Here is a 24,511-nt window from a genome sequence, read left to right as displayed (position 1 = left end):
ATCCTTTCATGACCCTTCCAAATCTAGCAACGGAAATATCAAAGCAAAACTTTCAGTTTCAGTTGGTTCTGGTAAGTTTGTTATTTATTATTTTTGTGGTTAGAAAAAGCAATTTGACACCATAAAAAGACCTACTGTAGAAACATCACATCTGATTCAAAACATAAATATCGGAAGAAGAGCATAGACCATTTCTCTTTGGGGGAAAAAAAAGGGGGGGGGGGTATTTACATAATTTTCTTGAAGCAAACACTGATTTAATTTTCATTGACATACATTATAATGATTTAAAATTCTTCTCAAACTAAAAGATTTATGTGTTTGCCTTCTAAATTTTAATAGAAAAACTTTTTTCTCTCTCAGTCTCTCAAGAATCATGGAAAGAGAACTTGTACATGTCTTTACTTCTATCTTTAATAAAATAGAATCTGAATAGAATATGCTTACAAATGTATTCCAAATTAAAGGGCCCATAAGGGGCAACATGAGATTATAACATTACAGATTACTCAGATAAAAAAATTCAAAATAACAATACTGAAGAAATGAATTACTTGATGATGTGATTGATATCATAGCATTTATGACATTTACACAAATTAATTATCATATCTACAAAACTTTTTTTTTCAATGAACCAATGCATTATGTTAAGCCAACTTAATGTACAATGAGATGTAACTCACTGTACTGATCATGCAAATGTACAAATATACAATATTTTATTTCTTATCAACAGGTTAATGTTGAAGATGGAAAAGCACAAAAATAATGTTAAAATGAAAGCAGATATGATAGGAGATCACATAGGTAAATAAATGAATCAAACAAGTCATAATAAGAGACTACTAAATAGACAGCAAATAAGACCTGTGTTGTGGCATTATTTGTCAAATATAATCATATACAATGTATAGAAATTGGAAATTGACCAGTTACATTTATTATTGTAAAAACATGATAAATAATCAATAAATTAGATTAACCCTTCAATTTTAACAATCTGGTGAACAAAAAGTAAACATAACACACAGAACATTCAAAGAATTTTTTTATGATCAATTAAGGGCCATATCAGTACAATTTACACAACAAAATGTTCATTACTCATCATTGGAATTGTTCTCTTTATAAGAATTAAACCTAGAAAAAAATATGTTTTCTTGTCAGCTTGACTTTTTTTATATATATAGGATACATGCATTTATGGTAAACCTGAAGACTACATTTGTATTTTTCATTTTTGAAAAAACACTTTTACCATTATTACAGCTATTTTCCTAATGCGTGTAGAGTAAAACTTTGATAGGTTTGCTTGCTCTGTTTGTATAAATATTGATTCAAGCTTTGTAATTAAGGTTGATATCTTCAAACAATAAATATAGGCATATTTGAACCTTTATGGAGTACTTTTAAATTTGATTAGACGTTATGTCAATTGCAATTGTACAATATACAAACAAACCATGCAAGCTAACCAAAGTCTTAGATTTACATGCCTTAGGAAATTAGCTGTAAAATTAATTATATATTTGTTTCCTATGCTTATTGTTTTACCAATTTCAAATGAATTTCAAATGTTTTGGCTTGTTTTTAAATTGGTCTATATCAGCTATAGGGTCAAAAGGGTCCAAAGTTAAACTTGATTTCATAAAACAATTGAATAATTGGTGTTCTTTGATATTATGCAAAATTAAAAGGTGTATTGTACTTTTTTGGTTAAATACTTCTTAAATGTTTAGATTTTTAATATTCGTTTTCAAATTGCAAAAAAGATCATGGGGGCAAAAAAACCTTTGTTAGTTTATTAAAATATTATTGAAGTTTTTTTTTCTATGCTAAATGTTATCATGCATTTAGCATGTTTAGATTTATAATTTGGGCTCAGTTTTCAAGTTGATTCAAATTGGGGTCCAAACTTTAACTTTGTTTAAATTCATTAAAAATTGCATACATGTATATGGGGTTCTTTGATATGATAAATCTAATCATGTCTTTTACACTTTAGATTTTGGATATTGGCACAAGTCCAATTTCAAAATCATCAGTTCTTTTACCACATTTATTCTGTGTCAGAAACCTACATGTATGATGTGTCTAATAATTCATCACAATCCAAATTCTGAACTGTATCATGTGAATCAAGTTTGAATGTAGTGTCTATATAGTGCCGTGTCTATATAGTGCCCCCTTCCCCCCCCCCCCCCAACCTGATGAAGGTGCAATCTCTGTATTTGTAATAGAATGTACCCTTGAGCTGTTTTATTCTCATTGTTGAAGGTTGTACAGAGGCATTACATTCATTTCATTTGAACTTTTGTGGATATTTGTCTCATTTACAATCAATACTCATCTCCCTATTTTTGTATTGTCATAACGTCATTAATACAAGATGAAATCTGCAAAATTAACTTCATTAAAACTAAGTTTGCTGCAGCTTGGAATAAGAAAAAAATCAAATTTAGGTCCATTTTTAGCTAGTATACTTTATTTCTTATTCTATGTACTGGAATGTCAGAGTTGTGATAATCGAAACACATTTTACACTAAGACAAAGTTAATAAGTAATTTCTTTTTAGGAAATTTCAATCATTTAATGTATAACAATTGTTTTCTTATTATTTTTTACAGACATTTGGTGATCCAAAAATAACTGGAGTTCATGAAAGAAGATTGATTGCTGAGACACATTTTTGTTGATAAACATGTTTATGATGAAGAAAAACTTAGATAATATTACTGATACTTGAATAAGGCTCTGATCTGTCTTTGATTTTTCCTGTTGATGTTAAAAAATTGCAAGCTCAAATAAAAATAAATTGAAATGAAACTCATATGCTTTGAAAAAAAGGAAAAAACGGCAATGTGAATCTCGCTGAAGTCTTGAAAACCACCAAGTCAACACACAGTTGCAACACAAATCGGAAGAGAGAGATATTTGCTAGGAAATAGAATGTTCTCACTGTCTCACCACCAGCAAGGCTTTCTCATCAGCGAATAAGAAGTCTCAAATTACTTCTGTATTAAAAGGTCATCAGTATTGAAGACAATCAAGAAGATTACGAATGTACTTGGCCATTTGATAAACATAATAATATTTTCATTTGTCAGAAATTGTTTCTTAGATTGACTAACTAGTTTTATTCATTGAATTATTAGTAAATTACCTTTCATAGTTCATGTAGTTACATGTATGTAAATTCTTATAAGATAGTATGGAAACAATTTAACACTTCCCTAAAATCCATACCTAATGCAACAATTTTTATGTATGTTTATAATAATCTTATTCTTGCATGTAAGCACCATTTAGTGTTATTGTATCATCTTCATTGATTGTTAAATATAATACTAATGCTATAAAAAATAATAACCTTTATGATCATTTATACAGATTGAGATATTTAAAAATGTATCACTATCAATGCTAAAAGAGAATTTATAAATTTAGACCTTTTTTAGGAGAATTTTAGAAAGTACTACAACAAAAGCAAACCAAGAGTATATGCTCAAATGCACTATCAACTCTCTCTCCAGATAACCAAATAGAGATAGGTTTATATTTTATTAAATTGATGAAGTGTATGTTAGTTTAAATTAATATGTACATGCGATTTTAAGGTTTTAAAAATCAGCATTTTTATTGGATTATCTCCCTTTGTACAATAGAAATTCAGATTTTATCCACACTGTCTCAGGTACTCATGATCAAAATGACTTATATGGTAACCAGCATGCAATTAAAAGGTTGCAACGTGTCTTAATTTTGTTTACCTGTCAGACACAACTTCTGTATGTCAATACTTAAGATTTTTCAATATGATGAACTTGACATTGAATTTCATATCATTTTTCAGTAACCAGAATACAACTTTAGTAATTAGCAAGCTGCAATTACCAAAAATGGGATAACTAGGAAGAAATGAATGGATTTTACTCTTTAAAGTAATTGGGACAAGTGTACTAAAGGAATTTGGAATAAAAAAAAATACCAAAAAGAAATTGTCTTTGGCAGCTCCCCCCCTTTTTTAAGCCTTATGCTTACTATTGTTTGTGACACAAAAATCCATTTCACTTTGAATTTTCTATTTGATTTACCTATATTGCATGTTACAATCTTTATAATTCAAGTATTTATTTTTGAATGCTTGGTTTCATTAAAATATGAGACTTTCCTCAATTTATTGCGAAAATACAAAAAAAAAGGGGGGAGGCTATCTAAATGATCAATAAAATCTATAAAATTAATTTGCAACCGAAATCCCTTCAAAATATTGTGAACCAAAGAAAATGCAAAGCATTTCTGAAATTTAGGGTAAATTAAAGCGACTTTTGGGCTGTAGTGTCTGTTTTAGTGTGATTAGATGAAAAGGCCATATTTTTTATCATTTTATGTGTTTTGCCACACCCTTATTTTCTATATATATCATTATGTTTAATAAAATTATGTGATTTATACTTCATACACATCCTATCTGTGCTATTAAAGTATTTAAACACTCAGAAGTATTATAGTATTTATTTCTATTTGAGAAATTTATGAAATCTATGCATTTCAGTAAATGCATCTATAAATAAACTCGAAAATACCCTAAATCCCTATCGTTGCCATGGTTACCAGCAGTGTAAGGGCTTCAAACTTGCATGACTTTCATATGAGGTCAACCTGAACATGTCAGCAAAGTTTCATCAAAATCAAACAACTTTGCATGGAGCACCATCTGCATGGTTTTCTCATAGATGCCCATTTAAGACAATTACTAAATTCTTCCATAGATATAAAGATTTGGTTTTGAAGTTTGGTATTGCTATTGACTTTGTTATCAGTTAATCAAAAGCAAACTGAATATCATTGTTATAATACATATGCATATTCATGGCTCTGCAATGCTCATACTTGTATCATGGCATTGCACAAGGTCATATTTTTCTCTGACTCTTCATGAAGTCGTTATACTAAATCCATTGCATGTTGGGTGTGTATTGATTGATAATTTTGTCTTAGATGCATGTTTTTTTTCCATTAGTTGTTATTGGCTTTGAACTAGCTGTCAATAACTGCTATTACTCTCAGATCTGTACTTAAGGTTGTTTTTGTTGGGATTTACAAGTACCCGGCCACCTCTACTCTGTTTTTGTTATGTGTATTTCTATTTGTATCCATCTCATAAGTTGAGCCTTTTTCAACTGATTTTTATAGTTCGTCATTATTTTGTACTGTTACACAACTGTCCTAAGTGAAAGGGAGGGTAAGGCACCCACTAACATGTTTAAACCCGACACATTCTGCATATGCGTGTCCCAAGTCAGGAGCTTGTAATTCAGTGGTTGTCGTTTGTTGCTGTGTTAAATATTTGTTTCTCGTTCATTCTTTTGTATACATATAGATGAGGCCGTTATTTTTTCTCGTTTAATTGTTTTACCTTTGTCATTTCGGGGCCTTTAATAGATGACTATGCGGTTTGGGCTTTGCTTATTGTTGAAGAACGTATGGAGATCTATATATGACATATATATATAGTTGTTAATTTCTGTGTCATTTGGTCTCTCAATTTGTGAAGAGTTGTCTTATTGGCAATCATATCACATCTTCTTTTTTTGATATACATATACCAGATAGCTCAAGCCGCCAAAAATGTGAACTGAATTTCAAAGATGAAGAACATTAGAAATTATACAGAAGTAAGAAGGGAGCATACTGCATATCGAAAAATTATCACTATTTTCGCTGCTAACATTTAACCGCAAAATGTACACAACTCAGACAGTACATTGTTTATTTCAAACACGAATGACGAACTTTCAAAATATTTAACTGTCGCATGTAAGACCCAAACGGCAAAACAAAAATAAACATAATAGTACAACTCGACATACGTCATCTTAATCTATATAGTCATCTGGTTAAAATCACTAAAAAGGATTATTAAAAAATATTTATTTCTTTGGCAAAGTAATTAACAATATATAATAATTTGCATCCATTTGAAAAACAATCACTAAACATTCACACGAATGGTAATAAAGATATATTGACTACAGTGTGTAAATCTTGAGCGTGATTTAAATATTATTTGAAAATTATAGTGTTAACATCTCGCCAATTCTCGTTACCATGTCATATAGTTTTATTATTCTTATACAGGATATTCATAATACAATGTTCATACAAACAAACACAAACACACATTTACTTTTAAAACCAAGCTTCCCCAGTAAAAATAAGCATGATATATATATATATATATAATTTATGAATGCATGGTAATTTTAAGTTTCAATGAAATAAAGACGATTTAGAGATAGGCAAAATGATTAGGAAGAAATAATGAATTGTAATAGTCGTACAAAAACTGGTAAAAAAACTCTAATCACACTAATAAACCTAAAAGACGGAACTGTTTGCTCTTGGGGAACAACCATTTAACGTTAAAGAAAAAAAGATTCTGATCCCCAATTTGATTAAAAAAGATAATCTGACCAAGCAGATGACAAAAACAATATTCTAAATCCAGATTTCCCCCGTACCTTATAGTGTTAAATATTGAAAAAAAATAATTTGATTGATAGCGTTGCAAAACAAAATTTTCTGACACAGACAAGCCATAACGTCCCTTGAAGTTAAGTGGTTGTTCCCTTAATGAAATTGGACAGGGCGAATTTTGACATATATCAGACAGTTTTCGTCTCTTTTGTTGAATAAAAAATGAGGTTCCTCATAGGGCTGGCTACCTGTTAATCTCATAATCTAAACAATTAATCTTTGAAAATTTAAGGATGCAATTGTATACATTTATAACAAAATAATTGACAATTCGTTATCCAATCCCCATGAGGAGCCTCGTTAATAAATAGATAAATACAAATAAATAAATTTATAATACTAGTAAAGAAGTCAAAGTTATCCCACTTAAATCTTTTTGAATATTGTTATTTTTTACTTGGCACAATCTTGCCGTGCATTTTCGCCCCGTTTTCCAAACTAGTCATTAGAATCATCTTGCGCCTTGTTTTAATACATGTTGACGGTGATATGCATAGGGATGTATCCTTTTCTAATCTAGATTTTTCCCCTGTTCTTCTATGGTCCGTTCTTTCCAAAAGGATTTCACACCTCTATGCATCGTCATACAAACGTTTTCGTTTAGAAGTACACAGGAACAAGATCATATCATAATCACTTTATTTTTACGAAAATGTCTCTAAAATTGCGGCGCTGTTTTTCAATATGAAACAGCTATATTACGAAAGGACTTGTTTGGAATGAGGGAGGGGTCAGAATGCGGAGAGATTGTGTCTTCTAAACAAGAACTTCCAAATCTTTACCAAGATGCAAGCTCACGATTTTAAATGTGAATTGTTATAATGTTCTCAGTCAGCTTTAAGCAAATGTCTGCACTGAGCATTTAGTCTGGCATTTAAAACTGTCTTTATAGTCTTTCGAAAGTGACTAGTTTGATGGAATGACGTCATCTCATGTTGGACGCTGAACACTAAGTTGTTATAGGCAAGTTCTTGCATCATATCTATTGAATTTATTAGATGTAAATTGGTATTGTAGAGATTGTGAGATGGCAGCTTCACGGAACCTTCATCATTCCCTATTATCACGATGATTGTCGCTGAAAAAAAAGAGAATTATTGAAATTTTAATATATATATGTCATATATGATATATCTATTGCAAAATTATTCCCAACAGGGTCAAGCAATACAAACAAACAATTATACAATTAGATACAATACAATACAATAGAACATATTTAAAAAAAAAGTTCAATTAACAAATTTACGTATAAAACACATAACAATTATAAACTTGTCTGACATAAATAAAATATTGAATTGGGTCTGACCTCCCCAGTTTTAAAGACTGTTTTATAATGTTCAGGGGTGGGGTTCAGAATGTGTTTTTGTTTATTAAAAACGAGATGTTGAAATAATAGTACATACTGACAGTCGTTAAGAAAAAAACAAAGTTGGAACGTATTGCTCTGTTAATGTCACAATATGTAAATGAACCCTAACGAAGATTGTTTTGAACAATGCCTTTTTTTCAACTTCTGATCTTTTCTTGCACTACCCGGTAATAGTTGTTGGCAATGCCATGCCCCTAAATGATATAACAATGACACCAAGGTTCCTCGTTTTGTTGTTAATTACTAATAAAATCAGGGTTTTTTTTAATTGGCAAACATTTAATACATTTATATATGAGGGGGAGGACAGGGGGTACCCGTCTCCCTTCTCCCACTCCTCTTCTCCTTTCTCCTACCCCCATTCTCCTTTCTCCCATTAGAATAAAACATCCCCTTTTGAGATTTTTTTTTCTTGAAATATTAGAATTTTTTTTTAAAGGAGAGCTATTTTATTTTTTCTCCTTTCTCCAACTTTTTCTCCTTTCTCCCAGCCTTCCTCTCCTTTCTCCTACCCCCTTTCTCCTTTCTCCTACCCCCTTTCTCCCTGTCTCCCTTACCCCTGTCCTCCCCCTCATATATACTAGGAACCGGATGTTCAGTGGTTGCCGTTTGTTGATGTGGTTCATAACTGTTTCTGTTTTTATATACTAGTAGATTAGACCGTTGATTTTCCTGCATGAAAGGACTCTAGTCATTTTGAGGCCCTTTATAGCTTGCTGTTCGGTGTGAGCCACGGCTCTGTGTTGGAGGACGTATTTTGACCTATAATGGTTTTAAATACTTCTACAAATTGTGACTTGGATGAAGAGTTGTCTCCTTGGCACTATAAAGTACTACGCTGTACGTCCTGTAGACATTGTCTGCGAAAAATATCTGCGAAATCGTTTAAACTTTATACCTCTTAATCCGAATAAACAGTTAGTTAAAAGTGTTCGATTTGACAACACTAGTATAATATTGTATCAGTAGATCTGCATTAAAGGATCTCTACAAATGTTGTAGAAATGTTAATACACGATACTGTCAGTAGATTCGGTGTGAAAATTATAAATAGTGCTTCAAGATGTCTTTATTTTGGAATGAGAAATTGTTGTGCAAAGGCTCAGTGTAAAGGATAGAAAAGTCGAATTTGTAATACTTTTGCAAGGAGACGAGACTAAGACTGAATGTACTCTTTTAACAGATCTTTGGAATGTTTTAGTATCCAAATCTATAGAGAATTTAGTATTACATTTGTTCTGAAATCATACTTTGATTGCTAAAACAATTGGTTTTAATGATTTAGATAGAGATATCATGGAGCATTCAAAAGACTGAATAATATAGCGTTGTCGGTAAGGTCCTTAGGACACTTATGTAACTTCGGCATCATATACAGTAAAGACAGTTCTGTATCTACGGTTGCGCTCATTCACATGTTTAACTAGCTCATTTCTGCATGTGCTTGTTCCAAGACAGGGGCATGTTTTCAGTGGTTGTCATTGGATGCTGTCTCGCAGATATGTTTATCACTTATTGGTTATTTTTTTTTCATAATTATTACCGTTAGTTTTTTCGTTTGAATTGTTAACATGTAGTTTACAAAACACCAAATAGTTTGTAGTACAGGATAGATGTACTTTTTGATAACATTTGGATTTTTAAATAGTTTGGCCTTAAGCATCACTGAAGAGACATTCATTGGTATCGTTCATGATATATTTACCATACTGCGTCTAAAAGAAAGAACACGACATACGGTATGCTTCTGTATTGTTAAGCTTTTAGTGGAAAGTGGCTTTGTATGCCTTAATATAATCGTTTTTATAGCTTTTTTGTCAAATGAATGTCAACTCCTACTCAAATTGGGAGCAACTTGAATTATATTTTTTTTATACGCTCTGCTTTTAAACGCAACATATACAATTCGTTTAGCAGACCATACTATGTATTTGAAGGTTATAATTCGTCGTGAACGTGGCCAAGATAAAAAAAAAATCAATTACATACCTCCAAGTCGTTTCATTATCTTTAACGAAACAGCCAAAAGGTCACGACCTCCGTTGGTATGGTTACCATGACTATTACAAATTACGATGAAAAGTTTAACATGTGGAATGCTGTTTATGTCTTTCTGTGATTCTATCATGAAGTACGGATGCGAAACAGCGGCGACTTTGACGTCGTAGAACTGGTTCAACATGGCCTCCACAACGTTTGTGTAGACAGGGATGTTTTCGTACTTGAAGAGCACGATACAGACTTCGTTCTTCAAAATTCCTAATTTTGGTATCATTGATATGTTAGGAGAGTTAGTCTGCTGTAAAAGATATAAGATGCAGCTGTAAAAAATGTGTTTACTTAAAAATTGTTGAGAATAGAATTTATTAAAGTGTCAGAATTTAAAGCTTAACTTGTAAGATTTTAAAAGAGTACTTCAAAACTTTATGACCTTAACTACAGATATTTGACCTTACTTCATAAGTTTGATTTATGAGATTTCGCAAATAAAGTATGCTTACCATTATTTCGTCAAGTTGGTTATTTATTTTTCTATTATTCGTTACGTATTCCTTACTCCTTATTCCTTACTTATTCCGTATTACGTTTTCGTTCCTTATTCCTTATATCTTCCTTATGCCTTATTCATTACTCATTCCTTATATATTCCTTACTCGTTACTTATCGCTTAAAATATATTGATATTTTTTAATGCTTTCTTTTCATTTCTTGACCCTGCTAAAATTAAGTTATGGGTTCGAAGAGGTTAAATGATCCTCAAAACACGGTGTATTCATGTCGTTTGTTTCTGTGTTATACGTTTGTTTTTCATTCATAATTTTGTATATAAATTAAGCCGTTAGTTTCTCGTTTGAATTGTTTTACATTTGTCACTTCGGGGCTTTTTATAGTAGACTATGCGGTATCACTTTGCTCATTTTGAAGGCCGTACGGTGACCTATAGTTGTCTGTGTCATTTGATATCTCAGTGTGAATAGTTGTCTCATTGGTAATTCTACCACACCTTCTTTTCTTTTTAGCTTGCTGTTTGCTATCCGTGTTAAAGGCCGTATTGTAAACTTAATTTTCAACTTCTTATACATTGTGACTTATACATCGTAAAAGTAAATCCTTATTGAAAAAATATGTCAAAGTAAGGCCTTCAACACGGAGCCTTGACCTACATGTTAAAGGATCGCTGTTTAACTGCAGGCTAAAAACAAAATACTTACATTGTGAACTTTATTTGTACACCATACGAAACAGAAGAAGAAATCGGTGGACCTCGCTTGTTTTTCCTGTTTCTCACGCTCGTACACTTTAATTATCGTGTTTTAAGAAAAAGTCACACTTTAAGAAAAAGATAATTTTAATTTCACAGGACAAATACTAGAAAATCAGCTTCTGTCTGCATGGTGAGGTCTTTTTGGTTTTTTTTTTGGTTTTTTTTTCGCTGTACAGCGTTAGCAATGTTAAATACCTGAAACATAACCTTTTTCTCCTCTTTTCTTATCATGGTGTCTGTTTCATCCTTCGGTCTGTCTATCTCATTCTCTGTCATACCATTCATGACGGCACCATTCATGTGAGCCTTCTTTGCTCTCATGGTGGCTATCTTACTCTTTATCAGATCAATCAACGGTCTCACGTGAGGTCTAATTTGTCGTACCACCTCAACCATTACAATAACGAATAAAATGAAACCGATTATTTCTGAAATAGCAAATATTGGACAATTATATAACTTTCGGCATTTTATTTTCTAGCACGGCTTGATTTCTAACGGTTGGACAATTTATAAACTTTTGGCAATGCATTTGCTAGCATGGCTTTATTTATAACAAGAGAAATATTGAACAATTTATTTAACTTGTTATTTGGGTTATGTCAACATACGCCGGGCTTACTTATTTAGGGTTTATATGAGATACAATAATAAAATGTGGACACATGCAAATGTCTCGATTGTTTTGTGGCATCCTTTGAATAACAACAATGTTGACGCTAAGATCAAGAAAATGCAGTGTGTTTAAAAAGGGATCAATTAAAAGATTCGTATATTTCATTTAAATTTTTCCAAATTATAATCTGTACAAAGATGATCTAAAAAATGAAAGATTCAATTGCATAACCTCAACACATTTTTTCAAATACTACAGTAACCTCATTTCACAAAGACAAATTACATCTTGTACTGAACAGTAACAAACGACCAAGAAGGGCAGAAGTTTAAAACAAATATCTTTTAATGAACTATAAGATCAGAACTTGGTATATTCGTGGCATTATTCATGAACAAAAGTAACAGTCACAGTCTCTTGCGCTCAAGTCAAGCTCGATATCGAAATACATCTGACAGTCGGATATAGGGGGTGTAAAGTATGAACGCATTCCTCCTGTTGGATTAAAACATTTTTTCCGTTAGATGGAATTACGCAAAAAAAAATCATGGAACCGCCCCTGTCTGAGTTACTTTCAAACTATTAAAATAATTAATCTGTTCGAAGGAGAATTGGCTTATAGGAACACTCGATAAGTTTGAAGTAGAACTGGCTTACATGGAGATTTCATATCATCTTGGAAGTTCAAAGCATTAAGGCATTGTGTAAAAGTATTAGGTCTAGTTATTTATTACTTATGGCAACATGGAATTTCTATTAAAGCAATTTCTGCAAACGACTGTTAAAAGAATACTTAATAATGATATGAAGCATTTACTCCAACAAAAATACACTATTGCACTAGTATCGCAGTACTGCACTCTACACATATTTTAAATTCGCAGCATAGGCGGATCCAGGTGGGGGGGGGGGGGGGGCTGGGGGGCCCTGGCTCCCCTTTCGTAGGAAAAATTTGGTTGATTATATAGGGAATCACTGCAGCAAGACTAGAGAGGGCCCCCCTTAGGTCAGTCAGTGCCCCCCTTTATGAAAAGTTCTGGATCCGCCACTGCGCAGTGTGTTTGAAGTGGATTCGCAAAAAAGTCTGATTAAATTGAAAACAAATTATTGATACTATAACCATGCATTATATCTTATTCATTTTCATTAGTTAAGAAAATATCATTGAAAGAATGAGTATAGTTCTTTCTTTGAATTAAAATCCGTTGCCGTCCAAAATCGATCAAATATTATACACATGAATATTTGTAATATCCCGTACATACTGCATGTTCAATGTAAATATATTGAAAGGCTGTAACAGGTTGTACGTATGACTAATGCTCTAAGTATATGGTTTATATTCATACAATTTACTTATAAAGTAACTGAAGGACCCAAGTAATGTATTATATAGGTCTTTAAATTGGAATCGTTAGAGCTCTCAACTTGCATTTAATGCAGAATAGGTCAACATGTCACCAAGTTCCTTCTTTAGGTTACACTAACACTTGATAAATTTCACTAATGTGTCGCTTCAAAGAAACATTGTTTACATTGAATCCGACAAATATAATATGTTTTTCTTTGCATTTTTTTCAGGATTACCAATCTTAATAAAAATTGAAAATTATGCATTTGATTAAGAAAAATCAGATTTGAATACATACAGATTCCTGGTATCTAGGATAGTCGAGAAAAAATCATCCACATGCACAGAATTGAAAAACATTAAAAATTCTCTTTAGAAAAGCTATATCCAATTAAATAATTTTGCATATAAATGATAAGAAATATTCTGCATAAGTTTTAAACCAAATGTATCCTTGTGATAACGTTAGTTTAATTCCCGGACAGAGCGCACTTTTTTTTTAAGATTGGATGGAATGCACTGAATTCAACAGTGAGTTGTGTATGTGTTCACCACGCGTATTGTCGGCATTCTTGCGAATGTTGAGATCTCACAAAAATTTATTATCCCCGCCGCATTTTTTCGCCTGTCCTAGTCAGGATTCTCTAGACTATGTAAGTCAAGTGTGTTTTTCATTTTGGTTCCTCTGTAATTTTTTGGGAGTTTAGTGGTGCATCCATTTCGCTGAACTCGTATATATTATTGTTAAGGGGCCATAGGAAAGCCATACCCGTTGAGTACGGGATTTTCGCTGCTACGAAGACTCGTTGGTGGCCGAAGGCTATTTTCTGTTGTTTTGACCTTGGTGTTATTAAAACAAACAACAAATTCTTAAATGACGACTTTATATATATAGTATAATTACTCTTAAAAATCCGAAAAATCAAAGCAATTGTATAATTTTCAAGATCGAAATATTTTTTCTATCATGATGTTGTGAATACATGTAATTTAACAGTATATAATCATATCATGAATATATTTACATATACAATCTATTCATTTACAGTATACAATTTTACAATAGATGGCTAAATATATTTAGGAGTTAAAATCTGGGTTGTGCTGATTTCTTATCGACGAAAATCCAACAACTATTTTTCGTATACAGAAAGTTTGACCTATATCTATATAATATCACTACATTTACTTACCATCTGAAAACAATCTTCTTGACAAAGATGACACTCTTTTGTCCATTTGTTCGTAATTTACTGTCAAGTTCTCAATTCTGGATATGAGTTCAGACAAACGACCTGTTGTGAACATATGTGTTGTCGTGTGATTGTTCACGGCGTTCTCGATTCCCTCTCGTGCGGAAGCTTGCTCTTTGAATGCCATTTCTAATAATAACAGTTTATCACCGAGTTCTGAAAACACAAGATTCCAAGGACAGTCTTCGTTATCAAGGCACTCTTTTGTTGTCTTGTCAAAGTGGGCGTGGTTCACCAATGACGACGTCCGATACCCTGATGCGTTGATGAGAAGCGTCACAATTAAATGAACAGTTGCTATAAGGCCAATAGTTGCGAACAAGAACCTGCAAAAGACATGTTTGTTAAAAGTGAAAAACTTTAAAGATTATAGAAAATGTATCATGGACGCGTGATTCATAAAGGGCGCAGTCTTTGTAGACATGAATGCAGCATCAACTAATGAATCATACAGAAAAAAGACGAGAAATAAAGCAAAAACGATTTGCCTGTATTCCTAAAACTCAAAAATTCTTTTGGCTTTATCCTTTACTTACAAGACTAATTTAAAGAAAATATTTCCCTAAAAAGTTTGACACACGAACGCGCGCTTTTTATACGACAAACTATCTTACCCAACACCAAGACCTATCTTAGTGATTATCGCTTTTGACATTCTTCTAGATTTAACCGAATAGTTAATCCAAGTTTTGCAGAAATCCACAGCAACATAGCCGATGATGTTTTCCAGCAAAAATGTCGTTTTCCAGCGAAATCGATGAACAGCGGTGTGACATATGGTCGTTTTCTAGACTTGATGTATAGATCCAGTTTAAAGAAATAGTCGTTGACAGCTGCGCATACCTGGTTAATTTAATGTATATAAATTCACAACAACGATATAAACTGCATTTTTCTTTTATATTCGAATATCTGTCAAGTTCTCTTGTTAAAAGCTTTTACCAGCTATGTGATGGGTGTGAACATTGTACAATTTAAAATAAATGTTTAAATACAATTTTAAAACGGTTTGAAAAAAGGGCAAGCAGTAAATACTTCTTCAGTGTTTCGAATAAAGATATTTGAGTGCAAGATTTTTATATAAATTGATTTTATAGTTCTATTTTCTACACCGCCGTTGTAGCATTATATTAAGTCGTTCGATGGACTGATAATCATGGCGGCCATTTTAAATCTCAAATGATTGGTAAAAATTTAAATTCTATTTAGCTAACTTTTATATAAAAATATAATTTTTGCATGAATTTTCATTTATGAGAAAAAAAATGTAATATCGGCGTATGGTCAATTTATAAAGTAAGTCCGAATTTTATTTAAAAATGGATATGAAAGGGGAGGTACTATCATAGTTACTAATGAAAGCAGAATTTAGTTTTGACAATGAAAGGGCAAATTATTTAAGGGGGACCCGAAACTAGAAAAACCGGTAGTCGAGCCGGTAAAAAGTCTTGATAAGCCATAAATGAAACTCTTCATTGGTCTCGAGCACACACACACACACACCCCAACCCACCGCACCCCCAATTGGACAGTCCGAAATTATAAAAAGAAACACAAAATAAATGATTCGAAATAACTAGTGTGAAACAATTCCCATGAAAAAAATTCTAATAGATTATCGAGGCCACCAGTCTGCTCACTGTCACTCTCAACATAAATATGTAGGACTCGGATGTACAATGGCGACGCTGAGGTGCGATGGTCACGCTGAAGTGCGATGGTCTACGCCGAAGTGCGATGGTCCGTACGCTGATGTGCGATGGTTCGTACGCTGATGTGCGATGGTTCGTACGCTGAAGTGCGATGGTTCGTACGCTGAAGTGCGATGGTCCGTACGCTGATGTGCGATGGTCCGTACGCTGAAGTGCGATGGTCCGCACGCTGAAGTGCGATGGTCCGTACGCTGATGTGCGATGGTCCATACGCTGATGTGCGATGGTCCGTACGCTGAAGTGCGATGGTCCGTACGCTGAAGTGCGATGGTCCGTACGCTGATGTGCGATGGTCTGTTTGCCGAATGATTGCTAGTTTAAAACCTAAATATTTGCAATTATTATAAAAAGTTTATTTTTAATAGTTAATATATAAAGCAACATTCATTATTGTCTATGGTTGCATACTAGGTGAGAGATCGTCATCTTCATTTTGTTACATTTGGACATAATTCTTCATTCATTATAATAGTTTGTCTTTTCTTTGTTTCTCTCATGAGTTCCTCGTTCACCGTACTATTATGATTCTAAAAGTCTGTATACAGACCCATATGTATTTAGAGAATGTCACGCTCCATCCTACGTGAAAAGGGGCCTTTTGTAGATTTCGAAATAAAAAATCGTAACAGAAGGTTAACATTCCTTTATCCATCAATCCTCCCCGTATTTCGTAGTATTTGTAGTTTATGAACCTCTTATTATCCTAAAAACTGGAAGACTGCTTCTAGCATACACATTGACTTCTATGTCGTCATGAAAAGTATTGAAAATGTAGTTTGAGTAAACCATCGCACTTCAGAGTTACCACCATCGCACTTCGGTGTACCTGTCAACAAGATAGCGTCACAATGCCGGTGTCCTATAGCCATTCTTCCCCCATGCCATTTTTTCCGGGGGGAAAAACTGGATCGATCCAATTTTCCCCCCCGGAAAAATTGGCATGATCCAACTTTTCCCCCTTAGTGAGATTGGGGGAAAACCAGGATCAGGCCAATTTTTCCCCCTTATAGGACGAGAAGCTAAATTTTCCCCCTTGAAATATAATGTTATTTTATAAATATTTATCCAAAAAAAAAGAATAGTAACTTTTTTTTATTAGTTTACCAAACCTTCATCGTATCAATATTCATTTGATATATATTTCGGGTGTTTCGGGATTTCGGGATTTAACCGTTCGGGATCCGGGAATTTTTTTTTTTTTTTTTCGAATTTCGGGGTGTCAGGATTTAAATTTATTTCCGCGGGATTTCGTGTTTTTAAGCCCGGGATTTCCGAATCAGGACCCTTCCTACCCCCTCCCCCACTCCCACCCTACCTCCCCCGAGAATGATAATAGATATAAGAAGATGTGGTATGGAAACTTGCTGGCAGTTCAAAGGATTATGGTATTAGTATGGAGTATACACCTTGTAAAAAATAAAAATAACAAAAATAAGTTGTAAGTTGCCAGGTCAAAAGAATGCATGTAAATGTCAGCATATTGAAGATTCGGACGATCAGACAAAATAATACCCAAAACAATGCAATTACAGACGGCAAAAAAATATATAGACGGACTGATGAACATAAAGACAGACAGATTGAGATATAGACCGACTGGTAGACATGTAGACAGACTGGTGGACACATGCACTGACTAGTAGAGATGAAGACACACTAGTACTGGTGTAAACGTAAACTGACTTGTAAACATGTAGATAGATTAGTCAACACGGAGACAGACGGGTGGACCTGTAGACATAATATTAGACATAGACGGACCGGTGAATATAAACTCAGACTGTTAAACATGCAGACAGACAAGTAGACACATAGACAGACCGATGAAAATGTAAACGGACTTTTGGAAATAAAAATCTAATTCCAACTCTGTTGGGTTTGATTTTCAGACTGATATAAATACTACCGGTATAGTGAAATCTATTCTATGGGGGAAAGATTGGCATGGGGGAAAAGTGACAATATGTATACGTATTGCCAAATTTCCGCGGGGGAAGAATGGCAATGATCCAAAATTTCCCCAGGGGAAGAATTGGTTCATGCCAGTTTGTCCCCCGGGGGAAAAACTGGCATGGGGGAAGAATGGCTATATAACACCACCATCGCACTTCAGCGTGATCAAAAACGCACTTTAGCGTCAAACCATCGCACTTCAGCGTGACCATCGCGGTTCGGAGTACCGACGCGTTTCAGAGTCCTACAAATATAGTATCTGTATATGAAAATGTATATGTTTAAAGTACATGTATTTGTCTATTGAGGGATCATATCGAATTAAAAATTAAGGGAAAATATAAGTTGATTTTTATTTCAGTGCCTTTCCCTAAAGCTTTGCCACATCATCGATAATCGTGAAACTGTGGTCTCATCCATGCAATTACCGCAGCTGTTCTGTACCCTCAGTCTGTACCAAGTACACTTTATCTGGTAGTGTAAAGCAAAAAATAATTGTATCCAAAAAGGCATGTAGTTTACGGTAAAGTTTTGTAGGGTACCAAATAAACAGTATCTGCAGGTTTAAAGTTAACAGTAGCTTTATTGTGCAGTTTACGGACGTATTCTGTTCAAAATATACACCAGTTTCTGTGAGTATGAAAGCTTCAGTAGCTTTATTGTGCAGTTTACGGAGGTATTATGTACCAAATATACACCAGTGTCTGTGAGTATGAAAGCTACAGTAGCTTTATTGTGTAGTTAACGGACGTATTCTGTTCTAAATATACACCAGTGTCTGTGAGTATTAAAGCTACAGTAGTTTTACTGTGCAGTTTACTGAGGTATTATGTACCAAATATACACCAGTGTATGTGAGTATGAAAGCTACAGTTGCTTTATTGTGCAGTTAACGGAGGTATTATGTACCAAATATACACCAGTGTCTGTGAGTATGAAAGCTACAGTAGCTGCATTGTGCAGTTTACGGAGGTGTTATGTACCAAATATACACCAGTGTCTGTGAGTATGAAAGCTACAGTAGCTTTATTGTGTAGTTTACGTACGTATTCTATTTCAAATATACACCAGTGTCTGTGAATATTAAAGCTACAGTAGCTTTATTGTGCAGTTTACGGATGTATTATGTACCAAATATACACCAGTGTCTGTGAATATGAAAGCTATGGCAGTATTTTATTGTCGTATAAATCGGTGACGAGAGTTGTCGGTAACAAACGCCCCAGTTTTTGTGTGAGTGAAATTACAGTATAGAAGCCAGTGTGATATATTTATGCAGTGTACAAGTTTTTTTTTTGCTATGCAGTAAAGTATAAAATCGGAAATTGGTAAGGGTCTATAATTAAAATTTAAACTATAGATTAGTAATTGCCCACTACGGAGTGGCTATTTGTCCGGACATTGTAATGAACTTGTCATATAATGTGAATTCAGAAGTGCGTGTAATATTATCTTCAGTAGCACCAAAGGGGCGCGTGTAATCCGATCACTGGTTTTCAATTTTAATATAATGGCTGAAAACGGCGATATCAATATTTGGGATATATTTTGCAGTTTTCGGAATTTGCTAATGGAACACGCCGGATAGTATGAACTTCAAAGAATGATACAATCTTATAGAAGGGAACCAAAAAATTGAAATCACAACGAAAATGGGAAATAAAAGATAATTGATCGGAGAACTATAGCCTGTTTACAAAAATCATTCGATTCGCTACTGTACAGTTGTGTAAATGGTGGAAACTTGAAGTTGGGATGTTGGATATATAATAATTGAATTTTTCAGGGTACTTTCGGTTCTCCCTTGACACCATTTGCGAGTATGGTTTTGAGAAACGGAGGGGGCGAGAAATGGCTGACTCGTGTTACGACACCCGGCCCTTGTATGTATATAGATTCTAAAAAGATCATGCTAATGTCGCTACAAGAAGGTAGTAATGGGGGTACCTTCATAACGTATTTAACAGTAAAATATTTTGCCAAATGACGTTAACGATAATTTTTAGTGCATGACGATAAAATGTACTTGCTTTTAGACGATAAAAAAATCAGCTGAATTTGACGAATCACGCTATTTTTTTTCCAAAAATAACGGTTACGATAATTATTTGAGACATCTGACGAATCACGGTAAGGATATTTTGACGAATCACGGTAAAATTTTAACCAATTTGACGCTAACGGTAGCCGAAAATTACTGTTTGACGCCTGACGCTAAAGCGCATTACCACCCTCCTACAAGGCAGCACTCGCACCCGCAAAGTGGAAAGGGATTTATTTAAGTTGCAATAACTTGTTTCCCAATCCACTATAAATAAACATGTCAAGACTAACATTAACTTTACGGGGATATCAGTTGCATTACTACGGTATAGATATTTAAATCTCGACTGGTCTCCCACAGTATATATACTTACAGTGATCTCTTGTGCTTATTAATATCTTCATTGAGAATTTCCATGTTTTTCACACTTGTAAGAATTTCTTTCCACTTTTCCCTGATTTTCTTTCGAATGCCTGTGCAACCAATATCCGGAAGTTTAATTTCCTCGTCCGAACATTTCGGCGGATTGTCTTCGGTCTCCAAATTCATCTTGTTGATTTGTTTACATTATCATTTGACGACACATATAGGAATACATTTATGGTGATGCTATGAGATACACGTTATGGCGGAATATCGATCCCAGAATACTCAATTACTGGAAAAAATACTATATTGGCTTCAAATGCATATCGATTGGAGATCAATGAATTAGATCACTGCTAACAATAAAAGAACGCAATTTGAAAGAATGATTCCATTTTGAAATTGAATGTTTTTAAAATTGAAATGCAAATGTTATCATGTAAAAGGTTTGAAATTGTGTATTCATTGCTTATTTTGATCAAGTAATTGGTTCAAATGCGCACAGAAAGAATGTTAAAATGCTACTTAAGCAGAAACTATGTTTTTATTTTTATCAAATAACCAATAAAAACTCTAATTTTCGGAACTTTCTAATTAAAAACAACATATAAAATTGAGAATGGACATGAAGAATGTGTCAAAGAGACAACAACCCGACCAAAGAGCAGATAACAGCCCAAGGCCATTAAAGTATAAAAGCTGTATGTCTAAAAAAAAGTGGCGAATTAATCGAAAGAAACAATAGCACATTATATAAAAAAAAGCAAAATATAAAACAAATCAAATTAGAAAAACAAATACCTGATTTATAACGAAACAATCTACGAAAAATAGCTGAGCATCTCTTACAGTATTTTCAAAATTAATTTTAGGTGATTTCTCTTCTTTTTTATGACATTTAATTACAAACGGCTTGTCTTGCTAATAATGAAAAAAGTAGACCATACGCATCTAGAGAAGAGATGAAATTAAATCCACGTGCTGATACTTACCATTTTTGGAACGTCAAGTACAGTAACACAATTTTGCTTTCAGAAATATAAGTTGAAGTAAAAGCTAATAAGTGTCCAGTTTTCGTTTTGGCACGATTGTAAACTTTCAATTTCTTTACGACTTTTCAAAAGGGAATACGTTTTATGTCAGTGACAGTGACATACATGTAGCATGAATATTTATTGATATGCAGATTTTGGCTTATCTAACTGACAAAAAGTTTGAATCCAAGATTATTACAGCTTTTCAAAATAGCAAGTCTCTTAATAAAGCTTGTACTGATTCGAATTACAAGGGTAGAATCACAACAATACGAATTATTTCTGGTCTATATTAGAACGATAATCGGGGAAAGATTCAAAGTTGGGGTATGGTGTTCCTACCACTACTCTACTTTAATTCATTTCCACACTAGGTACAAATGACAGGCAATTGGCCGTTTCAGAATCTAAAGGACTATGGGTAATTTCATTGTTCGTTCCCCAAAATGAAAATAACGTCACGTCATTGGTTAAATTTCCATTGTATATTGCATTTTTAACCAATCAGGACGTTTTGTTGTATACGTTTGAAAATAATACCAAGGATGCATTAGATTCTGAAACGGCGAATTGGCAAAGACTGGTATATAGCCTGGACAAAAAGACCAAGTTGGGTAAAGTAACAGATCGTCTTCAATTGAGGATTAGAAGTGTGTAACTTTGCCCGCTTTGGTCTTTTTAGTCAAGGCAACCTTAGGCAATTGCCTATCATTTGTTCCTAGTGTATAATATTCCTTACTTTCTTGTTTCTCGTTTTTTATATAGATTAGACCCAGGGGCGGATCCAGCCATTTTAAAAAGGGGGGGGGGGGTTTCCAGCTATATGCTCCCATTCAAATGCATTGATCGGCCAAAAAAAAAGGGGGGTTCCAACCCCCGGAACCCCCCCTCTGGATCCGCGCCTGAGACCGTTGGTTTTTCCGTTTGAATGGTTTTACACTAGTCATTTGTGGGGTTGCTGCTTGGTGTTAGCCAATGTTCCCGGCGTGTTGAATACCGTACATTGACCTATAATGGTTTACTTTTATAAATTCTGACTTGAATGGAGAGTTGTCTCATTTGCACTTATATATCACATGATCTTCTTATATCTACTTAACAATCCTTCAAAAGAGTCATGCATGTGCTTGAAAATGAGATTTGAAAAATAAAAGGAAGCCGGTCCGTTGATATTTGTATCGATATTTAATCAAATAGAGAAAGGTAATTGGGAATATGTCAAAGAGGCAACAACCCAATCAAAGAGTAAATAACGGCCGAAGGCTACCAATGGGTCTTTAACACAACAAGAAAATACCGCTGGTGTAGTATGTCACTAAAAACAAGAATGAGTTAACTTGTCAAATCAGATGTCATATTTGGTAGTCACTTGGAGACGAATTCTGCTGTTGTCAATCAAAATAACGCGTTCGAAGTCAAACAACATGACGCTTTATCATGTAAGAAATTCGTCTTTTTCTGATTTCTTCTGATAAATCTCGTCAAAACCTCATGTTCAGCGCCTGCATTTAAACAGGGTTTTTTCATTTCTGAAGGCGTACGGTTGCCTATAATTGCTTACATCCACTTTAATTGAACTTTGGTGGATGGCTGTTCCATTAGCACCCATACCTCATCTCCTTTATTGTTACATTTATAACTGTCAGACATCTTTTCATTAAAACCTATCTAACATGGTTTATCTTTTTAGAATAATTGGCTTTGATCTTGCGATCAGGGAATGTATTTACTTTTATATCGGTACTTTATGACTTTTTTCTGTACTTCGTGTCAATCTGATGAGTCATCAACTGATTTTTACATTTTATTCTAATCTCGTTATGAAACATCACTGTCCCAAGCGTGTTCAGCGATCTCAAACATGGTTTACCGTTCAACATTCGGTATGTGCCTGTCCCTAGCCCAGAGCCTTTAATTATAAACTTTTCGTTTGTTGTTTTTTGGCATACATCAGGAAAATTTGCATTACCCCATGTTCGCTCTATGGTATGGGTATTTTTGTTTTTTGTTGTTGTTGAATGTCGTAAGGTGACTTATAGAACATCATTGTCCTTTGGTATCAGGCTAGTAAATACAGTTAACTTGTTTCATTGGCAATCATAATGTTGTTAAGAACAGAAAATGTTCAAGTAGTCCGTTTTTCAGTACTGAGACTAATGTAACATATTCTCAGTTTCATGAAATTCGGTTTGGACTTATTTCGGTTTTTTTCGATTTTTTTATTGAGTTACTATATTCTTTTAAAAATTGTAAGGTTTAAAAAAGTAATTACTCAATTCAATTTTGTTTGTTTGTTATTTTTCACAATTTTACTCGCAAACATTTAGATTTAAATTTCTTCATTATCTCAATATAACGTTAACTACATAAGCGGAAATATTTAATATGTTTGTAAGATTTGACTTGAAGCCGATTGAAAGATTACAAATATGTGTAATCTCTTCAGATTATCTGTATCTCGAGTGAAACACTATAAAACCTGTCAAAATTGTAATCTGTTCAATTAGTATTTCCCGCCAAATAAGCTTGCAACAGACAAAGATAAAGCACCTGGCAATAAAAGTTATTTATCGAATCTATTCCTAAATCCCCTGCGGAACTTTGACCATTGTCAATTTTTAAACAATATTTGATATAATTACAACAAAGACGTGTAAATGGTCATCATTGTTACATAAGTGCCGCTTGACAGATTATAGACATCAGACGACAGATTTATTCTTATCCGTTTTGTCAATATAAAGGCGCGAAAATGTAAATCAAGAGACCGACAAAATTAATATACCCGCCAAAGTCTGATTATACCCTGAAGAACTGCATTATATTTACAACCTGTCGTCGAAAAATGCCCACAAATGATTATACAATTCAAGTTGACCTAAAACTTGTGTGCAACTCTCTGCATCCTTTCAAGTTGAACCCTAGATCCCCGTGGGTAGTTGAATATAACCTGATGCACGACAAAAAGCATGTGGTGGCTTACCAACCTAACCACTAT

General features: G+C 33.7%; 1 protein-coding gene and 1 long non-coding RNA gene across 5 annotated transcripts; one reads left to right on the top strand and one right to left on the bottom strand.

The window, feature by feature from the left end:
* Window positions 1-4,506, top strand: LOC143049647 (uncharacterized). Its single transcript, XR_012970278.1, has 3 exons — window positions 1-71; window positions 740-810; window positions 2,632-4,506. It is a non-coding gene; the product is annotated as an uncharacterized LOC143049647 (long non-coding RNA).
* Window positions 4,507-5,923: 1,417 nt separating this feature from the next.
* Window positions 5,924-20,864, bottom strand: LOC143049645 (uncharacterized). 4 transcript variants are annotated; one of them, XM_076223248.1, is made up of 5 exons: window positions 20,487-20,864; window positions 14,345-14,730; window positions 11,392-11,612; window positions 9,909-10,218; window positions 5,924-7,622 (listed from the first exon to the last, which is right to left on the bottom strand). In XM_076223248.1, the coding sequence occupies exons 1-5, from the start codon at window positions 20,660-20,662 to the stop codon at window positions 7,372-7,374; spliced, it is 1,344 nt and encodes a 447-aa protein (XP_076079363.1). In that variant the 5' UTR covers window positions 20,663-20,864; the 3' UTR covers window positions 5,924-7,371. The 4 variants fall into 4 exon arrangements, with proteins under 4 accessions (XP_076079363.1, XP_076079364.1, XP_076079362.1 ...); XM_076223249.1 differs by having other exon boundaries at window positions 9,909-10,215; XM_076223247.1 differs by having other exon boundaries at window positions 11,380-11,612; window positions 20,487-20,860.
* Window positions 20,865-24,511: the final 3,647 nt, after the last annotated feature.

The sequence above is a fragment of the Mytilus galloprovincialis genome, chromosome 10, assembly GCF_965363235.1.
Source record: "Mytilus galloprovincialis chromosome 10, xbMytGall1.hap1.1, whole genome shotgun sequence".
NCBI classification, from domain to species: domain Eukaryota; kingdom Metazoa; phylum Mollusca; class Bivalvia; order Mytilida; family Mytilidae; genus Mytilus; species Mytilus galloprovincialis.
Note: the sequence above shows the minus strand (reverse complement) of the source record. Positions and strands in the feature narration are given on the sequence as shown.